The sequence below is a fragment of the Podarcis raffonei genome, chromosome 2, assembly GCF_027172205.1.
Source record: "Podarcis raffonei isolate rPodRaf1 chromosome 2, rPodRaf1.pri, whole genome shotgun sequence".
Classification (NCBI taxonomy): Eukaryota; Metazoa; Chordata; class Lepidosauria; order Squamata; family Lacertidae; genus Podarcis; species Podarcis raffonei.
Window position 1 is genome coordinate 32,776,520 of NC_070603.1, and position 23,018 is coordinate 32,799,537.

The 23,018-nt window shown below is 41.3% G+C and overlaps 3 protein-coding genes across 8 annotated transcripts in view; 1 reads left to right on the plus strand and 2 right to left on the minus strand.

Annotated features, from left to right (window-relative positions):
• The window catches only part of CSNK1D (casein kinase 1 delta), a 38,635-nt gene extending 29,551 nt beyond the window's left edge, over window positions 1–9,084 (minus strand). For 4 of the 6 annotated variants that reach the window (XM_053375709.1, XM_053375711.1, XM_053375712.1 and 1 more), the window contains exons 1-2: window positions 8,780–9,083; window positions 2,612–2,722 (exon numbers count right to left, since the gene is read on the minus strand). In XM_053375709.1, coding sequence (XP_053231684.1) covers window positions 2,612–2,722; window positions 8,780–8,855 — 187 coding nt within the window. In that variant the 5' untranslated portion in view covers window positions 8,856–9,083. Of the gene's footprint in view, window positions 1–2,611; window positions 2,723–8,779 lie in introns of all 6 variants that reach the window. The other 2 variants (XM_053375710.1, XM_053375708.1) reach the window with 1 other exon arrangement.
• MBTD1 (mbt domain containing 1) overlaps window positions 1–23,018 on the plus strand; it is a 116,618-nt gene that overhangs the window by 49,017 nt on the left and 44,583 nt on the right. The gene's annotated exons all lie outside the window — the stretch shown is intronic.
• Window positions 11,407–22,759, minus strand: UTP18 (UTP18 small subunit processome component). Its single transcript, XM_053375694.1, has 14 exons — window positions 22,352–22,759; window positions 21,259–21,392; window positions 20,303–20,398; window positions 19,517–19,596; window positions 18,768–18,856; window positions 17,836–17,961; window positions 17,229–17,403; window positions 16,779–16,879; window positions 16,054–16,144; window positions 15,226–15,349; window positions 14,520–14,694; window positions 12,740–12,882; window positions 12,278–12,322; window positions 11,407–11,426 (listed from the first exon to the last, which is right to left on the minus strand). Exons 1-13 carry the CDS (start codon window positions 22,604–22,606, stop codon window positions 12,298–12,300), a joined length of 1,614 nt encoding a protein of 537 aa, XP_053231669.1. The 5' UTR covers window positions 22,607–22,759; the 3' UTR covers window positions 11,407–11,426; window positions 12,278–12,297.

Consider the following 23,018-nt stretch of genomic DNA (forward strand, 5'->3'; position numbering starts at 1 on the left):
GCTGCGGCGAAGCGGGGACCCTTAAAATCACAGGCGCGGATGCCTGTGAACACAGAGACTCGGCGGGCACCATTTGCGCCCCCCCAATCTGCGACGGAGCCTTTTTAAAGGCTTCGGAACGGAGGCAGGGTGAGGCGTGGTGCTGAGAGTACTCCCTCGCCTACGGAGTGAAGCCGCAAGCCATAGACAGAGAGCGCCAACTTCTTCCAAGATCGACTGGACTCTAAAATATAAACCCGTGAGTAATACGGAGATTGGGACTTTATAAAAAAATTTAATTCTGGATTTGGAACGAGCGGGAAGGGGCTAAAAAGGAAGTCACCCCCCCCTCTTTGTAAACAATTTAAAGCAAAGGACTGAGCAGCTAAGGTCGAAAGAATTTGCTTCTTGTTTTTTTTAATGAAAAGATTTTGATTTCACGGTTTTGACACTATAAGAAGATTTACTGGAGGATAAAAAGAACTTGGGGACTGAAATTTTACCCCCCCCCCCAGACCCGGGAACGCCCTATGAGAAAGCCTGGTGTATGGAAGATTTTGACAGCTGTCAAGTGAGCTGTTAGTCAGCTAGCTGTCAGCTGGAAAAAGAAAACATTGTTTCTGCTGTTTCTGCTGGTTTATTTGGTACAACTTTGTTAAAAACAAGGAGGGCTGATACAAAATAACTGGACTTTTGGTTTTGAGCTGAAAGGAACATTAAGGAACTAAAATCCCCCTAGAGGGGGAATAAGGACATTACACTACAAAAATGACTGGAGTATGTAAATTCCAAGCAGAACTAGACAGAGTTTTCGTTCTCTTGGGAAACTTGAAAGATGAATACAATGCTTTGTCTACAAACGTATCATTACTACACTGGACAGTAAACAACAGCTTGGAGCCTGAAAAGGACTTGAAACAGGAAGCCTATTTAACTGAACAAATAAATGAAACTGAAAGCGTAGAAACGATGGAGCAATGTGTTGTTTTTGAAGAAAATGAAGGAGGAGCAGGAGATTTGCAGGAGTTAAAGGAGAGTTACAACATGAGGCCTGACATGATGACAAAAAAGGATAATAAAAATTGGATGTGGAAAGCCTGGTCTGAATGGGAATCTGGAAAATGGAAAGATCTCCTCGGGAGGAGACCTGAAGACCTGAGGATTACAAATTGGTTGAAGGTGAAAGCTGGAGCTTTGGGGACATTTGGATCTGTAAGAAATCTGAAACAAGAGTTGGAGCACCCCATAGGCTTTGCTTTTAAGTATGGAGGACTGGCTGGAAGCAACATGGATTCTGTTGGGCCGGAGCCCCTCCGAGACTTGGGGCTTAACATTAAGGACCATCAAAGAGACCGGCGGAAAGGAACTGAGAGAGATATAAGGGCCTCGGACGTGAGATCTCCAGGCTAAATAAATAACATAAAGACTGATGGACATTGGTTGGGGTCTGGAACCGGGAAAAGGGTGGGCGGAGGTTGGGAATCTAAAGGGTGTACAAGGATAATTTGTTTTTTATAATTTAGTTAATGGTAAGGAAATTGGGCAAATCGTGGAAGGGAAATGTCGGTCGACTTCAGGAAAAAGGTTTAAGAATAATTAATGGGGTATAAGTATGGATGTGTGTTTTTAATAAGGTAAAATTGGTTTTTTCTTTTTAAATTAATTGAAAATAAGATTGTTAAAAATAAATGGAGGAAATGGAAAAAAGAAGGAAAGTAAAACAATAGTAAGTTAGAATAAATGTATAAGTTAAGGTAAAGAAATAAGTTAAGGACTTGCTGAACTGACAATTTAAATGGGAATACAAGAAGGGGAGGTGTGAGGAGGTCTGAGAAATAAGGTTAAGAACAATAAGTATCAGAAACTTTTATGTGTTTTTATTGTTGTTTAGTTTTGAATATTTTGTATTTTTGTGTTTGTTTTTTTCTCTTTTGTTTTGTTTATTTCTTGTTCTTGTTTGTTGTGTGTTTTTTGAAAATCCTAATAAATATTAAATTAAAAAAAAAAAACAAGAGTGAAATGGTATCTTGCCTATATGGTATCACATGCAAAGACCATGCCTTTAAGTAAAAGGATCTGCCCAGTTTTAAGATTGTCAAACCAGGATTGACACTACTGTCAGAACATAATTTCAATAATATATATATCTCATTTGTGTGATTGAAAACCTCTCATGTTCATGATCTACAGTTCAAGAGTTCCTTTCTTTTAACATTACAACTCAGAAATATGTCACAGATAAACAACAACTTGATTTGCATTTAAGTAATGAGCAGACAGGTTGAGGTAGTGTTGGTAATCCACGGGCTCAGAGGGTAACTCTTAGTGAAGCAATTGTTTGTCAGTCTCACAACCCCCTGTGTAAACAAGAGCCTACCTTATTAGAACATTGAGAATGAAGACTAAAACTGAAGTCCCACCCATACTTACTTAGGATTAAAGACTCAATGAACTCAGTGCTACTCTTATTTCTAAGAAAGCACATTTAGGATTCTACTGCTGTAGCTCCCTAATGCATGGCAGGAAGGTAACCATGAAATCACTTGTGCACATATGCAGTGCTATCTGCCTTCTTCAGTTTATAGCTAGAACATTAATACCCATATGACTTATCAGCACAGATAATTTTTACCTCCACCCTGCATCATTTTGTAAATTTTGCTTTCTATATGGAGTTGAGGATGTTTGGTTTTCACACATTCCAATTTGATGGCAACCTCTTCTCCAGCAGCAATGTCAGTCCCTAAAGGAGAGAAGAAAACACAACTTCAAAATCCAAGACTATCAAACATGAACTAACCAAAGAAACTGCTTATACACCCTGGCAAGGTGTGTAACAGTTGCTGGCATCACAAGGTAGTTGTACGGAATAACCAAGAAGGGGGGTGAACCATGCAAGCCTTGGAGAAAAAGGTGGAGATGTCAGTCGCCAACCTGGCATCTAGAGATCTCCACGTGGTTGCAATTGTACCCACATCAGGAACAAAATGCGCCTGGTGCCTAGCTAATTTCTAACACTGCATGTGCATTCCCCTCATGCTTTTGAACTGATATAACTTGCATTGGTAGTGTCACCTATAGGCAGCCCTGTTTACACATGTTCAATATGTGTATGACCCAGAAATGTCATAAAGACATCAGTGAAATATCTCTAAAAGGGTGGAACACGGGCAGGGCAGAGGTGGAATGGTGTGTTTGCAGGCTTTTTCAATGGGTTTTAATTATACACAATTTCACTGATGCATGCGGTGCCCGGGAACATAACCCACGCGTAAACAGGATACAATCTAGGCAAACTTAAGCCCATTTAAGTCTTAGTGATTTCACAGTGGGTTGTATCCAAGGGTGTCTGCAAGTGAGCAGAACAGATTTCCTCTTGTGCAACTGGACTTTTCTTTTCTCCCTCCTGCAGTTCCCATGCCATATACCCACAAAAACTGCTTTGGAGGTTTGGGGGAGTCTCCAGAGAAACCTAGGGTGTGCGCAGCTGGCTGCAGGGGGGAAAGATAAGAAGATGAAGTCCTGTCCACAAGCCCATTCACACATTAGCTCTTCATCAAAATCAATGGGAAATAAGGGCTCTAAAATGATGGTTAAGATTCTACATTCATCTGTTGTGTGCAAAAGCAATTCCTTAATTTGTAAACAATGATTTCAATAGGTTATTCAATATTACTCAATTTCTCAGTATCCACTAAGTTGCGTTTTGTAATGCAGCATGTACTGTACTACAGTATCATGAGCACCTGCAGATTATGTCCTATTTAATATACACAAGTCAAAGGGAATTTATTTATTTCATAAAATTTATACACCACTTGATTGTAAAAAAACCTCAAAGCAGTTTACAAAAGATAAAATAGTAAAATCAAGGAAATTTCACAACCATACTTAAAAACATATAAAAGTTAAAATGCTAAAGCAGACTGAAATTACCTCAACTTTCTAAGCATCAGGGCAGGCTTGTTTAAACAAAAACATTTTTAGCAGGTACCAAAAAGAGTACAGTGAAGGCACCTGCTTGATCTCAATAGGCAGGGAATTCCAAAGTGTAGGCACTGCCACACTAAACAATCACATTCTTACATGAAAAATGTTGATGTATGTTTTTAGCTTATAGTTGATTTTATCTTTCAAATGTTTTATAGAGCTGTTTTTACTGATAATGTTATTGTTTTATTCCCTTTGTAAACTACTTTGAGGTTTTTTGTTAACAATTAAGTGGTACACATAAATTTTATTAAATAAATAGACAAGCATGCAAGAGCTGTAATTAACAAAGAAAAAATAGTCTACTTTCAGTCTCATCTAAGTCTGGGAGCAGACGAAATGCAAAAGGAGAGAGAACATGGCATGCCTTTAAGCTGATAAGGACATTCCACGCTCGTGAATAGGCAGGCCCACTTGCATACAAGACACAGGAAATGTCAATGACAAGCGACGGATTACACACAGCACAATGACTTCTCCAGGTTCACATCTTGATTTAGCTGAGCCTTCTGGTTTAAAACACTGTCTCCCCTTTCTAAACATGATTTTATTTGGAAGGCTCTTGCATGTAGCACCAGTGTTTCACATACAGACTACATTATACGCATAATGATTTTGGCTAAGAGAGAGAGGTTAATATCCGAGGTAACAAGGGATTAACTTTTTTTAACCAGAATGAATGCAACAGTAGTGTTACAATATACAACTTGGTTTTAGGTACAGTCATACCTCGTTACGTTTGCTTCATGTTACATTCTTTCAGGTTACGTCCCGTGGCGACCCGGAAGTACCGGAAAGGGTTACTTCTGGGTTTCGCCACTCGCACATGCACACAAGCGCCAAATCGTGCCGCGCACCTGCACAGATACGGTGCTTCAGGTTGCGCTCTTTTCATGTTGTAAACGGGCTTCCGGAACGGATCCCATTCGCAACCAGATGTACCACTGTATATCAAGACTGTGACATGGTGTGCACACACAATGTGCATACATGCACTCTCTCACTCAGGGAGTCTTCTTTAATATGTCCCATATTAACCCTTCTATATTGTACTTATATAGGGGAGAACTAGGAAGAAGTATGCTGCTTAAAAGGGTCAAGCCATTTTACTGCATATTACCTTTAGAACAGTACATAAAATATTAACTCCACTAAGCAAAAACCACAGGCCATAAGCAATTTGTTCTTTATTCACTTAAGAAGGGGCTCAGCTGCAACCATGCACAGTTAGGTACAGATTCCTGAGCAAGGAAGCTTCTCTTAGGTAAGCACATTTTCTGCCAAAAAAAGTTTCTAGTGACTGGGCAACATTTCACAATTCTTAAGAAAACAGAAGCTGGCTAAAGGTCAAATTCTGGGATAAGTATCATGTCTATGTAAGATATATTTCACCAAATGAAGTTGTTAGCTATATTTTCAAATTAATGCACAATACTAATTTGCCATGGGACTCACAGCTTCTGCTACAATAGGAGTTGGGATCTTCCTGACTAAGAAGTGGCAAAAACTACTTCTGTTGTAAAAGGAATCCACACCACTGAAAAACCAAAAACCTCAAGATCTTCCTATCAGACATTAACATTTATTTTATGACTAGCAGAAGCTGAGAAACCCCTACATCTCCTATCTAGAGACAGAACTTTGCACTGGATTATCTGGAATACCTACTTACAGCCTCAAACCAAGTAACAAAGGCCAACTGACCTCTACAACATATACAAAGAAATAACAGCATTGGTCTTGCTGATGCAGCAGAGTAACACTGATAGTGCGAGCTATACTTCCATACATTAAAAAGCGGTTCCAGAAGAACTCAACTCAAGGATTCCTAGGATCTACTTTTCAATACAATATGTAAGTTGTTACAGAGCAAGATGACTATTCACCAAAGCTATTAGGCAATATCCAACTGTTGTGCTCTGCTTGTGCAACCGATTCCCCCTTCCTCTCTTCTCTGAAGTCTCCTGGGTGACCCCCAACCCAAAATCTGTTCTGGAGGGTTAGGGACCTCTCCAGAAACTGAGAAGATTGGAAGGCATGAGTGACAGCACAACAGCTAAGAGCAAGTCCCATCATTCCATGGGTGCAACAATGGATCTTGTGTTGGGAAGATTTTGTAACATACCAATACTCTAAGTGAGCACAAAAGTTTCTTCAGTATAGCTTAATTGTATTGTACCTACAAGGGCTGCCTTGGAAACCATTGGTGAAAGAGCAAGGTATCTATCTTTTAAATACATAAAGGAGTATAGGAAATATTATTACAAGAAACCAATGCTTAACTATGGTTTAACACAACTGACCAACGTGCTTGTGTTCACTGCTCAGGAGTCCCTGCTTCATTTTTCTCATGTTCCTAGCTACAACAAGCTACAAGCCTTGGACTGTTGTGCTGCCTAAACCTGGGCTCAAAGTCCCCCCCCTCAACCAAACCATGACTAGTAAGGCAAGAATAAACGTTGGCTACCTCTTATAATTTGTTCGGAGAGAAACAAACCACAATATCTGGCCTGAATATACAAGTCAAAGCTTGTGCCTTATTGCTCCCAGAGCAGTATGGCCAACAGCAAGGGATGAACAAAGCAGGAAGCTTTGATCAGCAGGCACCCACTACTAATTTGCAACAAACTGTGGTTAAACATTAAATATGCTTTATTGCGACGTGGAAACCAGTTCACTTATAGGCATCAAAGACTTCACTGTGTTAGGGGAAAGTCCCAGAATTAGACATTTGGGCAGATTTTCTCTTTCTTTCAAGGATTACAATGGTTAAACATTTAACCATCTTCAGTGCTTTGTTTTAAGCTACTCTCTGTTGTTTCACAAGTATGACAATTTAAAGACTCATTATTTGGGTGCTGATATTCTAACAAATTGCATACACGTGGCCAAAATATGTATGTGCTTAATACCGATTTGACACACCATCTTTATATATAGGCTACAGATGCCTGCAGCCTCTCTTGTACATAATTCTCAAAATGAAAATAATCAAATAGGTAGCTCCTCCTCACATAAACTAGAAACATCTGCCTGATACTTGACAGCCAGATGGACTATGTTATTAAGAACAAGACTAAAACAACTCTTCTGATTATATACAAAGTTTCCTAACCTGCACAACGACTTTAACTACTGCTCCCATAGGTGGAGCTGCCACAGCACGACCTTTCTCCTTCTGGGGCCGCACCCTTATATATAGCTCCAAAATAACTGCTGTACTTCATAACGCTCAGATAGCTAATGATCCTGTAGTGTAGAGTAAGCAAGAGAAATACCTTAAAACTGTTCTCAAGTAGCTTTATCTGTAGGCCAAAACCAACACCAAGGATGGTGGCACTAAGATTCTAGAAAACTGCATTCCCACAATCTTTGAAAACAGATGTCCAGTTTTAGAGTACAATGATTCAAAACTAAAGTGCTAGTTGTTCTCATCTGCCTCCCCCAACAGTGAAGAACAAAGAAGTACACAAGTTATTTAATGTTATGAACACATCCATATTCTAAAGGCCAGCCATGCACTGAAGCAGATTTCAAGAGGGCGGGGAACCTCTCAATTAACAAGAATTAAGAAGGCTTCACAACTGGTCTCACTGCTCCTGACATGCATAAATTAGTGTATTTTTAAACGCAGGAGCTCAGACTTGGATTGACTTACACCCTTGTATAGATAGCAGCATGCACAGTCAGCAATCCCATTACAGCCACTCAATGCATACTGCAATGCATAGGCATATGCCTTTGCAGGATTGAACCATTAACTATTTGCCAGCATCAGTTTCATCTATCAGATTTATTTTTTCTGGCTTACCTTTGCATAAAGCCTATGAATTTGAAAGGCGACACCTTAGACTAGCTTACAACATACAAAATGCAGGAGAAAATCCACATCATCCCTCAGGGTCTATTAAAGATTTATTACCAAAGATGTAAGTTAGCAGGCCTCTGGCTCAGGTTCACAGTTACACTGCCATCAAAATTAGGGGACTAAGCTGAAAATAACCAGGTGTGCCTTAGTTCCAGAAAGCAGTGCAAAACCTGTAATTTCTCCCCATGTTACAATTCAGCTAAAAGCTATAGCAGACATGACAAGTGACAAAAGGAGAAGAGTTACTCTGCAAAAAATAACCTAAACCTAGGCAATTATCTCTTTCAAACCAGGCTACTTCCTGAAAGCCTCACAGTAAACAACTCCATCTGAGTATTATTAATTTTTCTTCACCGACAGCTGGTGCATTTCCAAACCTCATACTTCACTGTCAGAACCCTTCGGCCCAGAAACATGTAGTCAGGAATTTTTTTCCCACCCTAGAAGCCAAATAAAAGAAGTCGGGAAGCGGGGGGGGGGGGGGAGAGAAGAGAAAGGAGAGGAGAGCGATTTGCCCAAGGTCACAAAGGAAGTAACTGGGCACTACTGGAGCTCTCCCAGTCCTCATTTCCCACCAGTGTCGAACCAAGGCTCTAACAGTAAACACGCTTGCTCAGAAGTCAGTCTCCCTGCAATACCCAGGTCTTCCTTCCGAGTAAACCCTGACTGTAACTGCGGTGGTTGAGCAGGCGAGGGACACGACGGTTTTACTTCCCGCTACGGGGCTTGATGCGCTTCTTGGGCGTTCCTCTGTCACCTCACGGGAAGCCAGAGTCCGCTTGGGGTGGGGGGGCCGCGACCTGAAGGCCCCACCAGAGCGCCAGAGGCAAAGCGACCCGCGACCTCGCTTCTCCAAAGACAGCCGCTTCCCTCAGGCCGTCGTCGCGCCCCCCCCCCTTCCCCAACCCCCTCTCGGTTCATGCCAGAGCGGCGCCCCCTCACCGAGGTAAATGTCCCCGAAGGAGCCGCTCCCGATCTTCCGGCCAAGCCGGTACCGGTTCCCGACTCTCAACTCCATCGAGGCGGCTCGGCAGGACCCGGACCCAGTCGTGAGGGACCCTGACTCAGAGCAGGGCGACGCCAGAGACCATCGCGGCCCTTAGCCCCGCCTCTCGACGCCGGAGGGATTCGGGGGCGACAGCGCACCCCGGGTGGGGAGGATGGACGCAGATTCCCCGAGACCCGGATCCTCCCTCAGCGCAGCTAAGCCCCAGCCGCCATATTATGTGACCTCACTTCCTTGGCAACAGGGGGCGGAGCTTTGCGACGGAGGAGCATCCTCTTCTGAGGGAAAGCTGGGTCAGGGGGACCAGATTGTGAGGCCGCGCGCGCGAGCGAGAAAGGGGTGGGGAGGGAGAGGGGCCGCGTCTCCATGGTAACCGCTGGGCGCTGGAACCTGGGCGCGGGGCTTCCCCTCGGCTCATTGGCCGCTTTCGCCCCGCGGTAGGGTTTGGACTTGGCCCCACCCGTGAGAACCGAGGCAGCTGCCACCCCATAACCAGGGCTCCGCTCACGGGCGGGTCCAGCAGCAGCTGGCTGCGCCCTAGTATTGTCAGAGATAATTGGGCTTATTCACACCAACTTTTCTATAGGCTTCTGAGGCTGGAATAGCACGAAGCATGGTTGCAATACCGTCACGTAACCCCATAAAAAGATGGTGCCAAAGCACATACTGGGTTTGTCAACCCACAAGATCTGAAACGGTTTCCAATTGATTCATGGATGGCAGTGTCCTTTCTTGAGGTGGGGCGGCTGGCAGTGGGAGAACTTGCGGAAATGTCATGAAATCATAAGGATGAAGGTGGTTCAAGGAAGGCTATTCTTGAGATGTAAAGCTGTTTCTTATCGTTTCCCTGTTTCAATTTGGGATTTGAGCTCAGGATTTGCACCCTCCCCCAGGATGTGGCTGAAAAACACAGGTTTCACATTTGGGCTGAGTTGTCTTTAATATGGGCCTTTTCATCTGGGAGAAGTGAATTCATGAATTCACTTCGTATTCATTTTATAGTGTTCTTACTCAAAGGCATGAATAGGAGGAGCCACGATGCATATGTTTTACACTGGATGTTTTGCAGCTGATAAGCATCAGTCTGACTTAATTATGGTGTTTGGTGTAACGTGAAGAAACAAACCTTAACTTTGCTCTTTTATATCTAACTTGAGCTCTTTGGATTGCCAAGGTTAAGAATGTATTCATCAGTCTGCTTTGTGTAGTCCACAAAATTGTGTGCCCTAACAGATTTGTCTCTTGAGGTGCCACTAGACTCTTTAGTTTTTTATGAAAGTTGACATTCAGCATCATTCATTTAATACAAGATGACATCATTTTAGGTTCTCTTTATAATGGACACAGTGAAAATATCATGTGGATCCAGAATTTTGGGAGTCTTAGTGGACACTTTTTATATATAAAATGCCGAAATGTATTTATAACCATAGTGTGTTAGGCACAGTACTTGATTCCTACTCTTTAAGATGGTAGGAAGAAGAAAACTGTGTGTTATCACTTTACACATAAAACATTAGAAAAGTAAAGTACTTTATTTACCAACGAGTCTGAAAAGTGCTGGTCAGAGTCTTAAATGATCTGAGGCATGAGTATCTAAAGGAGGATTCCCCCCAAAAACATTTCATAGTTAACCCATATTATGAAAGGTTGTTGTCAATATAAAAATACTGCAATAAATTGTTTTATCCAAGAACCACTATTTGAAATCACTAGCACTGTGTCTTTCAGTTAAGGTGTGGTATGTAGGGCAGTGTGGGAGAATTATGAACATATTTTGCATTGTCTGACTTCCATAGCGATTGGTTTGGGAAAGTCAAATGATGGGGGCAAAGTGACCAAATATACTATTTGATATACAGTGTTTTTAAAGTGCTGGTTTGTCTTTCGAATGCTTTAAAATGAAAGCAAACGATAAGAAATTAAGTATCCACCAGTGACCACTTGGGGTCAGTATTACACTACTGTTATTGAGCTTGAAACTAGATGCCTTCCAATGCCCACTTGGTGCAAAATATTCCCACAGCTCTGATTAAACTCAAGGTTATGTAACCCATGAAGGAGAGAAAGTAGTCAAATATGTAAGATTCTAGTACTCACAGGTATGCTACTTCTAAAGACAGAAGTCCCTCTTAGTTACCATATGTAACAGGCACTACTAGACCTATTCCCCATGAAGACGTCCAACTTAGCAGCTCCAGCAGCACTTCCATAAGCTTGCACTGTGAAATGGTATTTACCTTCTTCCCACCATTCAAACATGTAACCCACCCATTTAGGTACATTTCATCAAAAACCAAGTGCTTCAGACTATTGAGGGTGGGTGGATTACGTGTTTGAATGTTCAGTTTTAGTGCATCCTGTAAGGCTGTCCTACATAATTTCTCTGCATGTGTGGATTAGCCCCTACTTTCATGCAATATGTTCTCTTAAATAACACTGGTGATGTTATGGAGAAATATTAGAGACGAGTTTCTGCCAAGTTATTCAAAAAGCTATGTATTGCTACAAATGCACATACATATAAATACATCAAGGCAATGAAGAAAAGTTCACTTTCTTAAAAGTCACAGGGTACACCACCTGTAGAGAGAAGAGTATGAAGAGCAAGTCAGCAAATGTTCAAGAAAAAGGCTGCATCCTCCAAAAAGCCAATTAATGCTTAAGAATATGAACACTTATATTAGCAAGGATTTAAGCAATGAATAGCACTAGACTATGGAGCTGTGAGTTAAACCACTGAGCCTGGGGCTTGCCGATCAGAAGGTCGGCGGTTCGAATCCCCGTGATGGGGTGAGCTCCCATTGCTCGGTCCCTGCTCCTGCCAACCTAGCAGTTCGAAAGCACGTCAAGCGCAAGTAGATAAATAGGTACCGCTCTGGCGGGAAGGTAAACAATGTTTCTGTGCGTTGCTCTGGTTCACCAGAAGCGGCTTGGTCATGCTGGCGACATGACCCAGAAGCTGTACGCCAGCTCCCTTCGCCAGTAAAGTGAGATGAGACCCGCAACCCCAGAGTCGTCCGTGACTGGACCTAACGGTCAGGGGTCTCTTTACCTAGCACTGGACTAAATGTCCAGTGAAACCAAGTAAGATTTACATTTGTTTTAATTTTTATTGTTAATTGTAAACTGTGATTTCAGTGTTATCGATTGCTACGCTGGGACCCTTGCAGGAAGGGCAGACTACAAATACTTGTACTACAAATGCATGTGCTGTTGTGTAGCATAATTCAGTGCATACATTCTCAAAAGGAAAGCCCACTTAGTTCAGTGTACTTTATTCCAAATAAGTGCACACACTTCACTAACCATTAAAATTCAATACAAAACTGCAATGAACTGAATTTCTTTCTGACTCTGAAATTGTAACAAGGAAATTTAAACTATATTGCCCGCAATTCTCCAGCAGCATTTCTACTTCAGTTGATAATTACCTCAGTCTAAAGTCATCAGTTTAGAAATCTGAGTAGTGTTTCAACCTGCAAAGTTAAAACAGAGTTAATATGCAATAGTTTGAGATATTCCCAACTACAAGACCACAAAGCACCCTGCTTTAGCTTTCTAAATTATACCACAGTGGTTCTAATATTTTATGGCAATGTTTTCATCTAACATCAACATATCAGGGTACAGAGTAGCAAAGTATGTTTTTAAAAGAGACAAGGGAAATAAGAATGTGCAAGAAAATTCAATTTGTGCCTAGGTCAGTTAAATTATAAAAACCTGTTTTATTATTATTAGGTATCAAAGGCATTATTCATCTAAGCTATACTAAGACTAGTTACTCTGAGTATGACTAACATTAATACTGCCCACAGTCAATAAAACAACACAAATCTGAAGAAATCTAAGAGTTAAGTATCACTGTAATTGCAGTAGCATGATTTAATACATACCTATACAACAAAGCTTTGCCTTTGTTATTTGCTATGGAAAAATATCCACATCTGGGTGAGAAGTCCATGGAGTTAGCCAAGTATATTAACTTGCTTTTGAACACCGGAAAATTTGGGAATACAGTAAATGAAGGAATGTGCACCTGCGAAGGAGAGTGGAGCACGGTAATGAAACAGAGGGGCTGGGTAAGTGAAAGCATACTTCACTGTCATACATAATATAATTAATAATAATACAGTGGTGCCCTGCAAGACGAATGCCTCGCAAGACGAAAGGGTTTTCCGTCGCGGAGGCACTTCGCAAGACGAAGTTCCCTATGGGCTTGCTTCGCAAGACGTAAACGTCTTGCGAGTCTCGCCATTTCCCCCCTGCTTTCTCCCCCCTTTTTCAAAGCGGCTAAGCTGTTAATAGCCATTTAACAGCTTAGCCGCTAATCCGCTTAGCCGCCAATGGGGTTGCTTCGCAAGACAAAAAAACCGCTAGAAGAAAAGAATCGCGGAACGGATTCTTTTCGTCTTGCGAGGCACCACTGTAATATTTTTTTATACCCCACCCTCCCCAGCCAAAACAGGGCTCGGAGCGGCCAACATGAAAATAAACCTTCAAACATTAATTTTTACAGTTACTTTCAAGACAATAACTCTGAACCCAACACTTTATCTTAAGCAAAGGCTTGTGCACAACTAGCAGGATTTTCTAACCCTTTCCCCTGCATCTGTCCATTTACAAGCTACTTTAGAAATTCCCTGAGTTTTGGTACAGAGGATCTCCCAGGATGGGAGGCTGGAGGAAGAGGGGGAAACTCCCAGGTGAGACCTGGCAGGGTTCACTCTTCTGTGTGGAATAAAGGTTAAGATTTTGGTCTTTTATTCTCTTTCACTTCTTTCTTTTCTTTTCTTTTCTTTTTTGCTTTTTTCCTACTTTTCTTCTCTAGATTAGTTTGGCTTTATGAAAAGTATTAATAAAAAGTGATTATAAAAAAGAAAATTTCCTGTCCAGGATCTTTCTAACTACAGATTTTGCATATACAGTTACAATTAAAACTACACGGGCTGATCCTCACCCCTTGTGGGCTGCCTGTTCCTGCACTTGCAGGATATGAACCACATGACGTTTCCACCAGCTGTGTGACATCTAGGTTTTTCCGGAGCTAAATCCCACTTTTCGCCTAAATGGTAGCAATGTGAAAAGCTTTTCTAATATGATAAAATGGATGTTTTGGGGTTCTCTCATTTTCCCCTGTTCCAAAACAGAAATTGGCAGGCTGTGTGCACCTGGTGAAAAGGAAAAGGTTTCCCCATTTACAGCTCCTAAAGTGAGAAATGTTTGCCTCAAACCATAAAGTATAGACAATTCTGTCTTTCTGTTGTTGTCATATTTTTGGTAATTTCCCAGAAGACTTATTCAAACTCAATACATTCTCACGATCCAAGAACCATGCAACGTGTGCGTCTGTTCAATGTATGTGAAAATGCTTGCAGCTTGCTTGAGCAACTAGGATGTCACAGAATGTTCAGACATGCAAAGCGCTCAAGGTGAAGTGGTCATGATAATCACGAGCAGGAGAAAAATCCTCCAGTAAGCGACCTAGTTATAAGAGGAACTGTTTTTTGTTTGTTTTGCTGAATTAAGGACAGGGGATCTCTGTAGGCATGGGAATCCAAGGCTGGGATGCTGAGGAGGACCTTAGGAGCTGAAAAGAACAAGCAGGAGAACTCCAGCTTAAATTGAATTGAATTAATACTTAGCTATTGAATTAAACTTAGGAGAAATTCTTACCAGCTTTACCGCCTCATCTACTTTATTAGAAGCAATTGCCAATATTTCAGTGGTGGGACTGAAGGATAACGATGTTGCAGGTGTGACCAAGTTCATTATAGCTTTCAGAGGCTTAGGACTAGTTTCTCTGAGACAGTCGTCCTGAGCATACACATTCACAACTCCAGAACTAGAACTAGAAAAAAAGAGTTTGTGGTTTATAAAATGCTTAAACCATAATTAAATTAACTCAGCAATTTATATTCATGATCCTATGTTTCTCCAGAAGTACCGAAGTGCTCAATATTTACTCAGTCAGTCTTCCAAGTCATGGGAGCTCTCTATGTTTCAACCACGGACTAAAAATAAGATATTTCTGAAGACTACTTTGATAAAGCCTGGAATGTGCTCTAAAAAGCATTTGCAATGTGTTTACCTGTCATACTGGCAAGTTATTTTGTTACCATATATGAAGATACACCACTAAATTATTTGTCGATTTTGCCCTCCTCTGAATTTGGCCTCTTATATCACATTACTAAGAATGTTTACTCAAAAGTAAGTCCCACTGAAATCAAGTGGATTTAATATGCTGAGATCTGCAACATTAGTAACGCATGTCTAAACCCATAATTATCTGACAACTCCTGTGTCTTCGAAGTAGAGAACCTTCCGGTATGATCCAAGAAATAAAATATCTTAAAATATTGGCTCTGCTTCCACTTACCCACATGCCACATACTGGTTGTTTTTGGAGACTGCAATAGATGTACCACACATACAACCTTCGTCAAAAAATCTGTTTAGGCATCGTCTGCTTTTTACATCCCATACAAAAACTTCACCCTGAACTGACAGAGAGACAGATAGGGAAATTTTTTAGAGGAAGTAATATATGACATCAAAATGCTGGATTTAAGGTGGGGGGCGGGAAACCTCTGCTAAACTATGAACAACTGAAGAGCACAGCAAGGAATAACTCCCTACACTACTCAAAGATTATAACTATTACCGGTATATAGTGAGTTTCCATTAAATACCGTCTTTTTCGCTCTATAAGACACACTTTTCCCCTCCTAAAAATTAAGGGGAAATGTATGTGCATCTTATGGAGCGAATGCAGGCTGCGTAGCTATCGCTGAAGCCAGGAGAGCAAGAGGGATCGGTGTGCACCGATCCCTCTTGCTCTCCTGGCTTCAGGGATAGCCCTGCAAAGCCTCCTGAGCGCAGCAGGAGCACTCCTCCCTCTTTGCTCAAGAGGCTTTGCGTTGCTTTCTTGTTTTCCTCCCCTAAAAACTAGGTGCGTCTTATAGAGCAACAACTACGGTAGGTACTCACACGCATACATTATAAGAGGCACAACTGTTTCATGGTTTATGGGGAGGTGGTAAATTCCAGTTTCATCTTAAGGCATCTTGCTATGGGTGCTTTCTAATCAGAAAATGAGCCTGTGACGATTACTACTGTAACAGCTGCAACAGAGGCTATACAAAGTTCTCCTTTCACTAAAAATTGCACACCTTCATACAGTGATGCCACATCTTATCTGACTTACCAGAATGCGTGTAGATTTTGCTGCTATCTGGAGAGAAAGAGGATTCCAAAGACTTTCCATTTATTTTCATGCTCCCAATAAGCTCTTTTGTCTAAAATAGAAATGCAATTGCTGATCAACACAAGTAGTCACAATATCATAAAGTGAAAGAGTCTGGTCTCATGAGAGGAATGTGCCCTTCTACAGTCATCATAAAAAGGAGGGGAAGAAAACTTGTAGGGTGCACACAAATGTGTTTTCATATATATATTTCTTAGTACACCACTGTGTTCCCTAATATGGTGCTCTGTTGCCCTATTTCCCTCCTGTTATTTATGGCTTTCTTCCTTTGGTTTATCTTTTTCCGTCTATAGTCTCCACCACACCAGTGACTTACTCATTTACAGTATTCAGATGACTTGTTTAATAAGAGACACTTACAACACAAAACTCTAAAGATAATCAACCACGTAACTATTTGCCACCACTATTTGGATTTAACAAAATCAAAGTCAAGAAATCCACACCATCCCTGTGACTTGTCTGCTGAAATGGCTACTGTTGAGCAGCACAGAAGTTTTGCATGAAGCATAAGACTACAAAATGCTATGTGGTTCGTATTTGCCATATTAGTATTAAAATGCATTTTTAGTATGAACTCTAGCTGATACAACTTCTCTGCTGGTAGAATTGTGTTGCTGTTTGAACTTAAAATGCTCATTTTCAGAAACAAATGCAGATTTTACCTTCATTGTCAACAAATGCAGATAGCCTGACGTTCCATTAAGGAGCAAGAATCTTCCATCTGGTGATACTTCAAAATTTTTGATAAACTTCTCCTCTAAACCTTAAGTTCAAAAAAACAATATGTGTTATATAGTTCCAGCACATATATATAGGAGCTAATTGCCAAAGCTAACTATTAGCTTATAAATTATGGTTTAATCTGGGTGCTTATTTATAAAGAATAATAGAACGTTATTTCCTTGAATGTTTATTCTTTTTCTTATAGATGCCATTGTTCCAAAGACATGGAAGAACACTGGGCACTAGTTCTACCGCCATGTGACACAGTAAGAAGGAATTTAATTAGAAATCTTTTATGTCTAATTCAGAAAAAATAAAATTATATTTGAGCATTATTCGAATTTACTTAAAATTCAGTGTGTACAAAAATATAAGCAGTGAAACCTCACCTCTGATATGGGTTATAGGAATAATTTTTCCAGCCATCATGTCGTATATATAGAACCGCTTGTTGTGTATGCTAGTTGCAATAACTTGCTCTCCATCTGCACTAAAACGTGCCTTGTACACTGGAAAGCTTTCCAGATGAATGCTCTGTATCTTTGGATTAGCGATGCCATCCACCTTTAAAGAGAAAAAGATGCATTCATTTTTCACCTCAGAATAGGCAATATTTAAGAGGATTTCTAAAATACAATGTAATGACTAGCAAATGCCAGTTTGTCTTGAATTTAAATTCCTTGATTTGACGGCAACCCAGAGTCCCACAGAAACATTGGGCTGCTTCTGCCTGCTACTGCACCATATGGAGCTCCACCATAACAAGGAACTCCTTCTGTTTCTATGCAAACAATAGGGATGACTCACTTGCTTCCATGCACTTTTGACTGTTTCCAGTCCTTAAAGTTTGGTATTAATATGCAAATTTAAACCCCCACCCACCCAACCACCACATAGGTGTCTAAAGTATGTCTCAGCCAATCAGTTCCTATAAAATAGTATACAAGAACATAGAACAGAAACTATTGCATTATATATAAGGTAATTATTCCTTACCTGGAACAGTGAAACAGACCGATCAAGCCCAGCAGTCATAATAACTTGAGCAGAAGGATGGAACTGCACAGTTGTCAGTTTTGCATCTGACAGACGTTCACTGTTAGCAAACTTGCAGTTTTTCATCTAAAATGCAGAACAGGAACATGTGTGGTTGTTATGAAGCTGCATAACCACCAAGTACGTATAGAAAAGAAAAATCTACTCACTCATGACAGTATCCAACACTGCACAAGCAGCACTAAGCTACCCAAATAAGACCTCCCCTTCTGCTCCTCCCTGAATACCCCCACAAAAACTGCTCCACAGGGTCCTTCAACCGTCTGGAGCAGATTTTGAGGGTGGGTGTGAGGCTTCAGGACAGGGAAGAAGGTTCAAGTGTGCAAACAGAAATCTTCTACCCAAGTTAAACAGCAGCTTTGGACACAACCCTATGTCTGCACTACTGAAATATATTTCAGCAAATTTGCTACCAATTCTGTCCTAAGATACATTCAGTGTTCTAGGCAGTTTTCCATTTCCTAGTTTAGAGATGCATTAGTGATCCAAATTTTTATAAAATCAAGTTGTATTCAACTCTGTGCAAGTGGTGTTCTGCTCACACCTGGAACTTCCTCTTCTCACACTTCCCAAAAATCTGTTCCAGATGGTCCTCCAACCACCTGAAGCAGATTTTGAGGGTTAACAGCAGGCTTGCAGGAGAGGAGAAAATTCCCAATGATTTTTTTATTTTACTGTTGAAGCTCTACATGATAACTATTTCATCATACTTAAAACTTTGTCAACTAAATATTCAAAACATGAAAATGCTTTCAATGTGTTGCATGAAGGGTCTCTTGAAACCTGTTGTTTTTCTCATATTTAACAGCTTCAAAGCCTATGAATTCTAATCACAAACACATTGTGTGCATGAAAATGAAAGATAGTTTTACCTGTAAAAAGCCTCTTGGTAAGGAGTCTGACACTGTCACGAAATTGCCTGTCTTGTGCATTAGTTCATCCTCTTCATCTTCGCTGTCATCTTAAAAAGAAATTATTTCAAACATTGTACTGTTTTATCTGTGCAACCATATGAAAAGTGGCAACATAAGCTAAATGCAATATATGAAAAGAAGTCAGAACTTATTCAGTATACAGTCAGGTAGTGTGTCATAAACCCTGCTCCTAGTCTCTTAGAGCAGCTTGCAACTGTCAGTAGTAAGACAGTCTGCGTCCTCAGGTAAAGAATCTAAAACAGGGTAGGCAGCCTTCAGGGTTGTGTGATCTACTTTTTTACTTGAACCTTGAAGGCAACCAAATTGAAGCCAAGTGCAAAATAAGAACTGCTTAAAATTCTCAAGGATAAGAACTGGAGTCAGATGCAAAATAAGCAGTTAAAGAAAATAAGAGTTAAGGAATGGGATGTGCAACCCAGGAAACTGGGAACCAAGCAAGCATGTTCTTTCACACAAACACCCACATACACTTGAGGAGAAGCCAGCTCCCAGTAGCTGCTCCTTCTACGGCCAATGGATGAGGCCAAGTTGATCTCTCCCTTGCCATGGTGTTCTTCCTACATTAGTCCCTGCGAGACTTCCTTAATCAGAGGTCCCAAAAACTTTCTCTGCAGAACACGTGCAGAGGATTGCATCTTAATTACTTTACTGACTTTGGTTCATGCTATAGAAAGTCCCACATTTACCTTCATCTCTGGCTTTTCTTACTTTCTTCTTCCTGTCCCTCTGTGCCCAGGAAGGGGTTGCTCCCATTGCGCTCTGAAATCTAAGGAAGACAAATCTGTACTTCACCCACAACTGTTACTTCACACACAACTTTATCCATTGAGGTAAGTAAAAAACAACTATCAGAAATTTTAAGTAAATATGCCAGACAATTTTGAAAGATGGGTGAAAGAATGATGAGCATTAAATATCTGATGAAGTGAAGGATGCAGGGCAAGAAACTTGGGACAGACAGCCTTATAGTCTCTCTCTCTCACACACACACCCACACACCTCTTGTGATGCAAGAGCAGATGCAAGCTGTTTAAAGGATGGACTGTGAAGGAAGAAAAACGTTTTCCTCAACCCTCCCCACCTCTCGCAAGTAAGTCTCTCATTATGACAATAAATAGGGAAATGCTTTTGAAGTCTCCAAGCACCCCAGCCATTTTTGCCCTTCCTTTTTAAGTTCAATTTGAATCATCCTTGCCATTTCCCCTTTTCTCAATATTAAGCAGTAAAACTTCATAGCTGCATAAAGAAAATTATTATTTTTTTGCATTTTAGTACGTACGGAAATAAATATAGACATCTTCAAAAATTCAGATTAATTTACAAATTATCTGTTTTGAGAAAACACATATTGGAAGGCCTCTTCAAAAATGAGGTTATATGCTAACATTTTTTGATGCCGATTCAAATAAATAATCAAAAATTAATTTTTCTTAAGATGGTTGCCTGTTGTCCATGTTACCATTAACACTCACTGTTCTTGAAGTCTTCTTTGAAGTTTTTCCTTTGTAAGCTTCTTTTCTGCATCACTTTTCATCATGTTTTTTCGATATCGATGGGTCATGTCAATTCTAGGAGAAAAAGTCACATGCTAAATTTGTAGAGTTCTGTAAAAATATTAATTTTACCAAGATGATCACTTTACAAATTAAAGCAAGTGAACAGCTTATATTTTGAAACAATGGCATGTAGTTCATGTTACACAGTAAGATTACATAGTAGAGTCAATGTGATGGAGCGGTTAAGAGTGTCAAAGTAAGATTGGGAGATAAAGGTTCAAATCATCACTCAGCCATGAAACTCACTGAGTGACCATAAATAAAATGCTTCCTCTTCCTAACCTACTTTACAGGATTAGCATGGGGAAGAAATGGAAAAAAGTTTATTTTAAAATCAGCTATAAGGTTCTAGAATTTCCAAAGTTCTTAAAAAGTGAACAGCCTGGCAATATTTTGTAAAAACTTGCAGAAAGCACACACATTAACATCTTCATTCAGAATGAATGGTTAAGATGATGGGTGGTATCCAATTGTGCACTGATGCAATGGACTTCCACTTGTGCAAAGGTGACTCTCCTTCAACCTGCAGCCACCCAAAATCTGCTCTGGGGGATTGACAATCCCTCCAGAGCAAAGTTTGGGGGACACATAGGGACCCGCAGGGGGAAGAGGAAGAAGATAAGTCACAGTACATCTGCTCGTGCGACTCTTGACCTTGCACTCACAGGATGTAAGATGCTTACACCCCAAACCTACATATGTTAGGTTGAAGACAAGCCCCACAGAGTTCAATGCAACTTGCTTACAACTACAGCTTTGCTTCATCACACTTGATTCACGAGTCAATTTACAATAGGTGCATTACACATCAAAGTAAACCACTAACCATGGATTACTGTGACATGCAAACATAGCCTATGAGTGCTGCTTACATTTCCTCAACTTTATCATCTTCATCCACCCATGCTGGTTTTTCAGATGGAAGAAAGTTGTCTTCCGTTTCATTCTCCACTTCTGAGTCATCAGATTCTCCTTCAAGGAGATTCCCACTGAGCACATCACCAACCTTAAAAAAAGAAGTAATATTTTCTTTAATCTTAGAATTTAAAAACATGTTACAGATTGCCACCAATGAATCTTTAAAAATTCCTAAAAACTTATCATTGTTTATTCTCAGACCACTTCTCAGGAGCCTGAAACTGAGATAACTGACAAGCCCAGTCTGAACTGTACTGCCACATGAATCCTGAGGCATGTCGGACAGAATTTCCTGATAACCACATATCTGATGAACATTGTGCTGTTCTACAGCACCCATATAATAGCTTTCAGAATTCAGAAGGCATACTTGCACTATTTGCTGCCGTGACAGGACAGTACCCCACATTTGGATACTATGGTGAATATTTACGCGAACTGAAAGGGGTACAAATATTTTTAGGGGGTGAAGAACTTATTTGCTTGAATGTTACAGTGGGTATTCAGACTTAATTTACCACCTCCTGGACTACTTTCAAAGTGGACGAGACAGAAGATTGTGACCTGTAGATAAGGCATTCACACAGCCACCATACAAAGGGACAACCATTAGCAACTTTACAACCTCAACGGTTTGACTGAAGTCACAGTAAATTTATTTTTAAAAAACAGCACAAAAGAATGCCCTTTTTCTATGCTGTGCTATCATAACTACAGCTGCACCCCTCTCTTCTGAACATTTGCTACTGAACCAGCAGGGCCGGCACCAGTTTTTGTGGACCAATGCTCCAGGTGTGTAACACAGGCAGAAATTCCGTAATATGTACTGGTGAAATATCTGCATCCCTGTATCTGCGTGTTCATAAACATCCAGTCGTGCAATTCAAGCTTATCACGCTGCCAGCAACTCGGGCAGGGATGTGGGGCTCATAGAAAGAAGAGAAAGCTGGTGGAAAGAACCATTATCCACTAGATACCGTGAGGCGGATTATTGCTATCCAGTCGAGGGGGAGGGGACGACACCAAAACAGGCTTCCCGCCTAATACCTTCGCCAGCGGGCCTTGCAGACGCTGCAGGTCGTCGTCTTCTTCCTCCACGTCCCCAAACAGCAGCTCCTCCAGGCCACGCTCCGCCGCGGGTTTCTCTGCCACGAGCGCCAAGTGCTGAGCCCTGCGGATCTCCTCTTCCACAGCCACCATGTGGCCGCCTCGCTCCCCGCCTCCTTCAAGCGGCCCTTTTCCGACCCGAGGCCGCTTTCTGCCCTTCGACGCGCCTCGCCGACCCTTAGCCCTCGCCTCCATGCTGCCTCTGCCTTCAGGGGAACCACAAACCGGAAGCGGAAAGTCCCGCACGTTCGCGTCACGTAAACCGGAAACGCCCTTCCCTCTCAGCTACCATAGAGAAGCACGCAGGCGCAAACACGCCCGCCCTCCCACCACAGGACTCAATGAAGCCGCCGTGACGCCGCTGGTCCCCCTGAATGAACATGCGATGTAAACAAACAGATAGCTCAGCAGAGAGATACGCGGGCTGACGGGGCTTTCGGCGCGAGCTCCTCACCCCTCCCCACCCCAAGGCAAATGGAGACCGGAATAATACGATCTGCGTAACATTTGTCTTTTTCTCTATGTCTTTGCCTTCCCCCGCTCCGTGAGAAGCATTGCCACGTGACCTCCTTGGCCCCGCCTCCTTTTCACATGACCTCAATGTTTC